Below are 11,420 nucleotides of genomic sequence, written 5' to 3' on the forward strand. Positions count from 1 at the left end.
GGATTAAGTTCCAATCAAGTTTTGGATTACTGAAAGATAACACGAATCTACTTATATGAATCATATAATCTTATCCATACCTTTACCCACCCTCTCTTTGCACAGTCCATCAGGAAAAGAAGGAACTATTGGGGATTTTCCCTAATCCTACTCATTCTGAGAATAAGTACACACCTATGAAAGCATGTAAGCAGTTTACTTCATGTCCTTATCTCCCCATTTTTGATAGCCAAGTTCTAAATTTCCCATCCTTATCAACCCTGTGGCACTCTCCAATAAGCACTGGACTGCTAACTGTAAGATCACAGGTTCAAACCTGTCAGCTGCTCCTTGGAAACCCTATATGGGATCATTATGATTAAGAACCAATTTGATGGCACTTAACAACAATCAGTCCAATACTCTGAGGACATAAGCATTTTCCTTGAACTGAAGAACCTTCCATTCTGATTGGAACTTTCAGTATTTGCATCCATAAGCAAAGTCTAGCCCATCAAATTGTAGCAATTTACACTAGTTCACATTGTCAAACAAGCTTCTTTTCATTTGTTAGGGTTCTGGTCATTACAGCCCTTGACATCCAAGGTAAAATGGGTACCAGCTGCAAGCTTGGGAGTACACGCACACCTCCCTGCACTTTCGATCAACTGGCCCCTTCATACTCTCTCTCAACCCTTTCTGTGGGAGATAGTTTGGTGCCGGAAGGCTCAGTAATCCACACAGTTCCTTACACTTCAGACCAGTCAGCCCTCCCTCATCTCTAACCTCTGTGAGTCAGCTTAACAGTCTCATCATTGCCTTGACCCTGCTTCTACTCAACAAGTAGAACCAGCTGATTATCAGTGATGTATGCTCACCTATTCCCTTTAACTTTCAGCCCTAGAATGGGTTTTTCTCTGATTGGTACAAACTTTACTGCCTTAGTGCATCAAGTAGTAAACTGCTTACTGGAAGGGAAATTTAAAAAGATACTCTTTTTTCCCCCTCTCTCCTGTAGATCTTCTTGATCTGTAAATCTCTTATTCTGTCAGCACTTCTGAATAGATCTAGGTGTCTTTTCAAAAGCAAATGTTTGGACTCTGAGGGTTCTGGATGAGGCTCAGGATTCCACCTAAAGTCCCATACTCTGCAAAGGTTAAAACAAAAAGCGTATTCCTTTTGGGCAAATTTTAACTCCACTTTTAGAAAATCTAATCAAGTATATGCATGAGGCTGATTACAAGTGCTCTATAATAATTCCCAATTTTTATTTCCATTACACTAGTAGCTCTGTTTTATAATACTGGGTGAGAGAAAGCAATATCCATAGCACAGTCACATAAATACATAGTCCTTTTGTTGTTGTTGTTAAGTGCCGTCGAGTCGGTTCCGACCCATAGCGACCCTGTACAGGGTTTCCCAGGCTGTAAATCTTTACAGGAGCAGAAAGCCTCATCTTTCTCCCACGAAGTGGCTGGTAGTTTTGAACTGCTGACCTTGTGGTTCGCAGCCCTATTCGTAACCACTACGCTACCAGAGCTCCTTTTAGAAATACTCAAATTCAACTTTTTTCCACCCCTGGAATACATATGACCTTGGGCCTCTGGCAGGGTGGATCCACTAGACTCCATCCCCCTATCAGCCATCTTGTTTAACCAGCCTGACTTTTGCCCCAGGCAACTCCAAAGGCTGCTTTTCTCCCCTCAGCATTATATTTTACATTCTTTTCAGCCATTGCAGTTAACAAACACCAAAACAACCCATCTAAGAAACAAAAGTTTTACTTCCTTTGCTCCTCTCTTTTTTCTCTTGCAAAATCCTATGCTTCTATGAGTCTGGAGCCATTATAAGGAATCCTGCTTCTGATGGCAATTGCAGAAATAGGTTGGATGCACATCACTGAACTTGGCCTTGGCCTGCTGATTCTCCTCCTTCCCTCTTGTAAAGTCAGTGGAGGTCAGGCAACACCCCACACCAGTTTTGCAAGGCTTGTTTTGTGACCTAACTTATAATCTATCTTAGATAATATCTTGTGTGCTAGGACAAAAAATAAATTACTTTAATGTTGACTAGAAAGTTCTATATATGTCAGTTGGATCTAATTTGTATATGGTATTGTTCAAGTACTCTGTCTCATCACTGATTTTATTTCTGGAAGTTATGTTCAGTATTTGCAGTGGTATGTTGGCATCTCATACTCTAGTATTGTAGAGGTTATGAGTCAGGCTGCTAACCTCAAGGTCAGCAGTTCGAAACTACCAGCCATTCTGCTGGCAAAAGATGAGGCTTTCTGTTCTCAAAGATTTACAGCCTCAGAAACCCTATGCAGGGTTGCTATGAGTTGGAACCGACTCCACGGCACACCACCATCATCACCACCACCACTATTATTGTAGGAGTGCTGTTGGCACTGCAGGATAGGTACATCCACAAGGTTGCCAGTTCAAATCCACCAGCCACTCCATGGAAAAAGATGAAATTTTCTGTTCCCATAAAGATTTATAGTCTCAGAAACCATAGACAGTGTCACTGTGAGTCAGAACCAACTTGACAACACCTAATAAGGTAGTGTAGTGGTTACTAATCGGGTTGTGAACTTCAGGGTCAGCAGTTTGAAACTACCAGCTGTTCCGTGGGAGAAAGATGAGGCATTCTGCTCCCATAAAGATTTACAGCCTCGGAAACCCTACACAGGCTCACTATGAGTCGGAACCAACTCCACAGCACATAACAACAACAAATAACAACAACAGCTATTATTGTAGAATTGTCCTTCCAGTTCTGTCAGTATTTGCTTTTTGTATTTAGGTGCATGGATATTGAGTCCATATAAATTTATGACTGTTGTATTGTCTTGTTGGATTGTTCATTTTATTAATATATAATGTCCTTCATCTCATAATAGATTTTTATTTAAATCTGTTTTGTCTGAAGTCAATGTAGGCAAATCTGCTCTCTTTCAGTTACTATTTGCATGGAATATTCTTTTCCATCTTTTCACTTCCAGTCTGTTAATATCCTTGGACCTCAAATATGTCTCTTGTAGTCAATTGCTTTCTTTTGCATGGAGAGTTTATCCATTTACATTTAGGGAATTTATTTCTGTCATTTTGTTAATATTGTTTGTGTGCCATGTAATTTCTTTGTTCTGTGGATAAGCACTGGACTGCAAGGTTGGTTTGAACCACAAATTCTGCAGAAACCCTATATAGGGTCTCCATGAGTCAGAACCTACTCAATGGCACTCAACAACAAACAACCTTTTGAAGAAAAGGCGCCCTGGTAGGATAGTGGGTTTCAAGTTGAACTACTAACCACAAGCTTTGTCTTTTGTTGTTGTAAATCTTTACTGGAGCAGAAAGCCTCATCTTTCTCTCAAGGAGTAGCTGGTAGGTATGAACCACCAAATTACTTTCTTGTGTTGAGTCTATCTGGTTTTTTTCTTCCTATCTTCTGTGTATATTTTTGAGGAATTTTTCAATGATTACCATAAAATTACTTTGAGATCCTACATTTACAACAACCTATTTTACCTTGATACAAACAATTAAGGAGCTCTGGTACTATGTTACTTTGGTTTTGTATTGGGCTGCTAACTGCAAGGTCAGCAGTTTGAATACACCAGCCTCTTGGCCAGAGAAAGATGAGACTTTTTGCCCTCGTTCAGATTTATAGTCTCAGAAACCCTACATAGGGTCACAGAGTCAGAATTGGCTCTATGTAGCAGCAGCATACACAGAGCAAGTTACAAATATTAACATACTTAATTCCTTTTTTAATTCTTTGCTCTCTCACCACCTCTATTATTATATCACTTTTTACATGATATGTTATGATAATTTTGTATTTATTCCTTATGTATTTGATATGAGGTTTGTAGCACATAACAACTAAATTTACCTACTGAAAATGCCCTACAACAGGTCTTTCCATTCGCTGTGCCATTATCTTTATTGGAAGACTGCCCCCATCTTTGTTTTTTTTTTTTAATTTTCTTCCCTACGATCTGTATTAGATAGTTATTGACATTTCCTTCTTTAAACTTGAAGGTAACTGTTTAGCAGTCCTGCACAGCAGGTCTGGTGGTAATGGAAATCTACAATTTTTATTTAGATGAGTTAATCTTGAACTCATTATTATTTTTAAAAGTATTTTGCTGGACAAAGAATGTTAATTGACAGTTGTTTCCTTTCAGGATTTTATATATATGAGAGGGCGTAAAAAACTTTCATGGAAAAATTCCATTATCTTTTCATTTCATTTTCCAAAAAAATTTTTTAATGTTTTATTGTGAATTGTATGATGGGAGAACATTAGTTTTACATTCATTCTGTCGTATATCATTTCATTGCCATGGTTACAAACCCCTCCATGCATCATCAACCAACCAAAGGGTATACCCTGCAAGCCTGCCCTCTACACTCCCCCCACCCCAAAAAAAAATCTTTTTGAAGCCACCTTTTTATTGCCTTTTGGTTTCCTTAGTTTTGGGGGAGAAATCAGCATTTAATTTAATTGAAACCAAACCCAAACCAAACACACACAAATTGATTCTGACTCATATTGAGGACATGCTATTTTGTGGTTTTCTCTTATGCTTTTAATATTCTTTCCTTATCTTGGTTATAATGTGTCTTGTTGAAGACCTCTTTGGATTCATTCTGTTTGGAATTTGTCAAGCTTCTTGGTTTGTAGGTTCATTTCTTTACTCATATCTGGGAATTTTTCTGCCACAATTTCCTCAAATATTCTTCCCATTCTTTTGTTTCTTTCCTTACCTTCTAGAATTCCCATAATACATATATTGGTTCTCTTGACTATGTGGCATGTAGTTCATTTGGCTTTGTTTAATTTTCTTTTTATATCTTTGTCTCCCCCCTACCCCCCGAAACCCTTGTTTCTCTTGAGATACAGTAAAATCAGTTGTTTTGTCCTCTAGTTCTCTTATTCCTATTCAGTTCTATTGTTGTATACCTTCCTTGCATTTTCCATTTGTATTATTTCGCTTTTCAATTATAGTCCTTATGCTTGTTTATTTTATTTTTTTGTTGTTATTTTACAATCTCCATTAATTTGTTGTTTCTGTGATCATTGAGTTCTTTGTGTATTTCAAATTGTTGTTTAGACATTCCCTGTTTTTTCTATTGTTCTTACTTCCATGAGAGTGATTTCTATTTCTTCATGCTGTTCTTTGATTTAGGTCCTCTTTTCTTGCTTTCTTGTCTACCTTACAATTTTTTGTTGGACTTGAAGCTTTTGAATATTTTGTTGGGTTAATTCTGAATTTCAGGTTTTTCGCATTCCCCAGAATTGCTTTCTGTGTTTGCTTCTCTTGTCAATGGCTTCATTCTTTCTTCAGTACATGACTTGTTGCTTTAACATTTGGATTCATTTTCAGAGTTTAAAATTTGTGTTTTTTGATGGTTGTGCTATTTTGCTGCTTTTCCCCTATAATTGTTGTGGGGGATGGAGCTGCATTTCTGCTCACATTGCTATCTTGGGGAGTGAGTGTCTTTTCTTAGGTGTGTGTTCACACTTGTCTCTGCCTGTAGCACCTTCACTGAGGCCTGGCTGTTTACAAATTCTGGTTCTCACTGTGTGCTGCATGCCTCTCCCTCCTCCAAACCGACCCATATAGCCCCAGGCTGCATTCTTAGGCTTCCCTTCTTGACTTTCCTTCCCTCTGGGCTGACTGTTTGCAAACTGTATGTCTTAGTGCAATCTGCACTGGTTTTACCACCCCAAGACAGCCCACACTGTGAGGAAAGTAAGAAGAAGGTACCCTTATTTCCCCTCCTCTGACCCATCAGTATTTTACCTTTTCTCTGATATTTAGGGTTCTGAGACTTAACATTTTTTTCTTCAATATTTGATTGCTGTCTTCTAAAATGGAGTCCTGATGTAGCACTGTACAGTAAGCATTCAACCACAAGTTTGGTTTGAACTGCAAGGTTGGTGGTTCAAACTCACTAGTGGCTCCTCAGAAACCTGACACAGAGTCACTATGAGTAGGAACCTACTCAACGGCACTAAACAAGAACAGTCTTCTATAATAGTTGTGAGGACTCAGCTGCTGACATTTCCATTTTGCTTCACCTCCACCTGATTATTAGGACTTAAATAAATTACTTAACATATTGTATATTAATAATGACTGTTTGAATTTTTTAGGTTCTTCAAAAACAGCTTGATGATACCAAGGAAGGAGAAATGACCTTATTAAGCAAGCACAAGGAAGTGGAAAGTGAGCTAGCAGCTGCCAGAGAACGTTTACAACAGCAAGCTTCAGATCTTGTCCTCAAAGCTAGTATGTCTGACCACAGCTCTTGATGTAGTCCTCAGCTAAGACCAATACTTAAATATTATTTCAGTACAAAATTCATTTTCTCATATTTTTAAATTCTTTAGATTCTAAATATTTCAAAGAATATCTTATTACTTTATCTTAACAAGCAAATACATTATTTTTAGTATATATTTTGAATAGAAAAATTAAGGTAAAATCACCAGTAACTCAATCACTAAAAAAAAGTTGATGCACTGTAAGAGACTTTGCCTTTTAAGAACATTGATTTTAAATCAGGGAACTATATATAAATACCATCTGTTCATTTCATTGGGCTGATATGTGAAGGTATTTTTACACACTAAAGCTAATTGTCTTTCCTAATGTGACTGATGTGCTCAGTAATTATTCCTTACTAGACAAGGTATGTGACCTGTGTCAGTTCTGAAATCACATTTTGGTTGCATGTCTGGTGTGCCAGGTGAAGCTTTTGAACTGATGGTTAGACGGTATCATCTGATTTTGATTGGTTCATCAGTGAATCCCAGATTTCTTTTCCGCTAAAGTTATTGTAAGGAGCTCTAGTAGCGTAGTGGTTATGAATCGGGCTGTGAACCTCAAGGTAAACAGTTCAAAACTACCAGCTGTTCCTTGGGAGAAAGATGAGGCGTTCTGCTCCGGTAAAGATTTACAGCTTCGGAAACCCTGTGCAGGGTCGCTATGGGTCGGAACTGACTCAGTGGCACATTATCACCCCAAGTTGTTGTGGAATCTTGGTGTGGTGTTGTGAGTTAATGCACGCCAGACTGCAAAGCTGTTTGAACTGAGAGGTCAGCGGTTCATGCTCACCAGCTGCGCCTTGGAACCCCTATACAGGGTCACTATGGGTGGGAATTGACTTGACGGCACTTAGCAACAACAACAACAAAGTTGTTGTGGGAAGTCTTGGTGTGGCACAGTAGGATAAACATTGGGCAACAAGGTCGGTTTGAACTGCAGTGGTTGGCGGTACAAATTCACCAGCAATTCTTCAGAACCCTAGGTTGCTATGAGTTGAAAATGACTTGGCAGAACTAAACAACAACAGAGTCATTGCGGAGTCTTGCTGTGGCACTTCACTGATAACCACGGAATTGCTAGCCACGTGGTTGGGAGTTGAAACCCAGCAGCCTCTTCTCAGAAACTCTATAAAGCAGGGGTGGAAAACATCTGGCCCGTGGGCCATATAAGACCCACAAAATCATTTGGTATGACCCTGCCAAGGCAGCCTCAGTTCCAGCCGTTGCACTGGTGGTGGTGGTGTGCTGTGGAGTAGGTTCCAACTCATAGCAACCTTGTACAGGGTTTCCAAGGCTGTAAATCTTTATGGGAGCAGAAAGTCTTATCTTTCTCCTGCAGAATAGCTGGTAGTTTTGAACTGCTGACCTTGAGGTTAGCAGCCTGACTTGTAACAGAACTCCTTAGCCATCACATTGTTGTTGTTAAGTGCCGTCGAGTTGGTTCTGACCCATAGCGACCCTGTATAGGGTTTCTGAGGTATAGCTGGTGAGCTTGAACTGCTGACCTTGCAGTTAAAACGACTTTGCAGACTGACGCATTAACCCCCAGTGCCACACCAGGACACCAGCCATCACATTAGGGGTGAGTGAATGAAATGTTTGATCAAATATAGCAGGATAATTTTTCAGTTGATAATTTTGTGTATCCCTCAAATGACGCTATAAATTTTAGAAGAAAGGTTCCCCACCCCTGCTATTAAGGGTCACTATGAATCAGAACCGACTCCGTTGCGCTTAACAACAACAAAAGTTGTTGCTGTTAATTGCCATTAAGTTGATTCAGACTCATGATAACCTCGCGTGACCCCATGTGTACTGAGTAAAACTGCTCCATGGGCTTTTCAAGACTGTGACCTTTTGGAAGCAGATCAACTGTTTTCCAAGGCACCTCTGGGTGGGTTCAAACCGACAAACTTTCAGTTAATAGTTGAGTACTTAACTGTTTGCACCTTCCAGGAACTTCTTCCCTAACTTAGTGGTTCTTAAACTTTAGCTGCATCAGACTCTCCTGGAAGATTTATAAAAATACAGATTGCAAGGGCCCATTAACTAGTTCTAGGTGTGGGGCAAAAATCTCCATTTCTAACTAGAGTTCCTACATGATCCTGATACTCTGAGAATCATTGCCCTAAAGCAAGAAAGCATGCTGTTTTTAAAAGACATTTTTTCACACTTTTCATCTCTCTAGGTGTCTGTTTCTCTTTACTCATCTCTACATCCCCTTTCCTTTCTGATTGCTTTTGTTATTCATTGTCTTCTTTTATAACCTTGCAGTGTTTATTTATCTCTTGCTTATCAGATCTCTTGTCAAAAACAAATTTAATTTCAACCACCTTTATTCCCTGCATACACATTTCTTCCTTTTTATGAAAGAATTTGAAAGAAGAAGAGATTAGGAAAGAACAAATTATTCATTTTGACCCTAGAGTCCTTAGCTCATACTTTTTCTCTTACCTTGTTTATTCTCAGGAGATGCTTATATGCACCCCTGAGTGGTTTCTACTTCAATCTTACACAAATCCAAACAAAATGGGATGGTTCTGGGTACAGAGAGCAACAGAAATGATGTGAAAATGGAATTGAGGTTTTCTACTGTGTAAGAAATATTCCTATGGTAAATATTCCTATTTTACATATTGAGGATACCAAAGAACTGTTTATTCTTAACAGACCACATATTTTACTTACTATGTACAGGTGTGTCATTAAATATAAATTACATTATGATGCAAATTTTTTTTTTAAATTAAGGGATTTTCTTTTGGAAAAATAGGTCATATTGGGATGCTTCAAGCAACTCAAATGACCCAAGAAGTTACAATTAAAGATCTAGAATCAGAAAAATCAAGGACCAATGAGAGATTATCTCAACTTGAAGAGGAAAGAGCCATTTTACAAAACAAAACTCAGAGTCTGGATGAAGAGCAAAAGCAGCAGATTGTGGAACTGGAGAAGGTAATGAGCAATGCAAAAGACACAGCCCACCCTAAATAAAAAGGGAAAGAATTCAAATTCTGAGTGTTTGGTGTATCTACTCCCACTCCACTGTAACCGTGAATTTCTTATTTTAGTAGTTTTTTTGTTTTTATTTTGAAGGAAAAAAGTATAAAGCCGGACTAACAATTTATAAATATAGAAGTGTAATAGATACACTTATATATCAAGCCAGAAACTCAGTAAACTCTTATTTCAGTGTAGTAGTACATTCGTAGCTATTCACATTTGTTTTCTTATTATTGAAAGATGTTATTACATATGCACCTAGAACATTTTTATAAAACAAAGGGGTGATGAACATCAGCTCAGAAACCCATATACCAACATACTGACTTTAACAAGACAGACATATAATTTATAAGTTGCTGAATAACTATTCCAGTTTTTAAGAGACCCACTATACTAAGTTCCGTTCTGTTCAAACAACTGCCTCTTGGTCTGTATGCAAGTTCCTCGTGAGCACAATTAACCATTCCAAAATACTTATTCTCCACAATTTTGTCCATAGCTTCATGATCTACACAGTCAAAAGCCTTTGCATAGTCAGTAAAGCACAGTTATACATCTTTCTGATATTCTCTTCTTTCAGCCAAGATCCATCTGATATCAGCAGCGATATCCTTCGTTCCACATCCTCATTTGAATCTGGATTGAACCTCTGGCAGTTCCCTGTCAATATACTGTTGCAGCTATTTTAAAATTACCTTTAGCAAAATTTTACTTGCATGAGATATTAATGATATTGCCAATTATTTCTGCATTCTGTTGGGTCACATCTTTGGAATGAGCACAAATGTGGATCACTTCCAATCAGTTGGCCAGCTAGCCATCTTCCATTATTTCTTGTTATAGATTAGTGAGTGCCTCCAGTGCTGTATCAGTTTGTTGAAAGATTCCAATTTTATCAGTTCTTGGAACCTTGCCTTTGCCAATGCCTTCAGTGCACCTTGGACTTCTTCCTTCAGTACCTTGGATATTGATCATATGCTACCTCTTGAAATGGTTTCACCATTTCAAGAGGTGGCATAAGACCATTTCTTTTTGGGACAGTGACTATGTATTCCTTCTATCTTTTTTGATGCCTTCTGTATCATTCAGTACTTGGTACAAAGTATCCTTCAGTATTGCTAGTCGAGGCTTGGATTTTTTTCCAGTTCTTTCAGCTCGAGAAATGCAGAACATATTCTTCCTTTTGGCTTTCTAACTCCAGATCTTTGTACATTTAATTATAGTAATTGACTTTGTCTACTTGAGCTGCCCTTTGAAAATTTCTGTTCAGGTCTTTTATCACCTGGTTTCTTCATTTACTTTAGTATCTCTATGCTGGAAAGCAAGTTTCAGAGTCTCTTCTGACATCCATTTTGGTCATTTCCTTCTTTCTTGTTTTCTGAATGATTTTTGATGTATGATGTTCTTGGTGTCATCATACAACTCTTCTGGTCATTGGTCATTAGTATCTAATACATCAAATATGTTCTTGAAATTATCTCTAAATTCTGGCTCTCATGTACTTGTTTAAATTTTCTTCAGCTGCAACCTGAAATTGCATATGAAAAGTTGATGGTGTGTCCCACAACCTGACCTGGCCTTGTTTTGGCTGATAATATGGAGCTTTTCCACTGTCTCTTCACACAGATATAATCAGTTTGATTTCTGTATATTTCATCTGGTGAATAATCGTCTTTTCTGTTTTTTACAAAAAGGTATTTGCAGTGAAGAAGTCATTGGTCTTGCAAAATTTTGTCATGTGATCTCCAGCACTATTTCTGTCAGCAAGGCTACATTTTCCAACTATTGATCCTTCCTCTTTGTTTCCAACTTTTGAATTCCAGTCGCTGGTAATTATCAATTAAATACTTAATATACTTACAAAACAAAAGTCTTCACCACAGGACCAATGAATAACATCATGATAAATGGAGAAAAGATTGAAGTTATCAAAGATTTTATTTTGCTTGGATCCATCATGAACAGTCATGGAAGTAGCAGTTAACAAATTAAAGGACTTATTGCATTAGGCCAATCTTCTGTACAAGATGAAGGTGTTCAAGAGCAAAGGTGTGAGTTCAAGAACTTGTGCCTGACTGACCCAAGCCATG

At 38.2% G+C, this 11,420-nt stretch overlaps 1 protein-coding gene across 3 annotated transcripts in view; it reads left to right on the forward strand.

Moving 5' to 3' along the window:
• The window catches only part of FAM184A (family with sequence similarity 184, member A), a 210,548-nt gene that overhangs the window by 86,444 nt on the left and 112,684 nt on the right, over window positions 1-11,420 (forward strand). For all 3 annotated transcript variants that reach the window (XM_006839883.1, XM_006839885.1, XM_006839884.1), the window contains 2 exons: window positions 6,151-6,286; window positions 9,098-9,279. In XM_006839883.1, the coding sequence (XP_006839946.1) occupies window positions 6,151-6,286; window positions 9,098-9,279 (318 nt within the window). The remainder of the gene's footprint in view (window positions 1-6,150; window positions 6,287-9,097; window positions 9,280-11,420) is intronic.

Source organism: Chrysochloris asiatica, unplaced genomic scaffold (assembly GCF_000296735.1).
Source record: "Chrysochloris asiatica unplaced genomic scaffold, ChrAsi1.0 scaffold00027, whole genome shotgun sequence".
In the NCBI taxonomy this organism is placed as follows: domain Eukaryota; kingdom Metazoa; phylum Chordata; class Mammalia; order Afrosoricida; family Chrysochloridae; genus Chrysochloris; species Chrysochloris asiatica.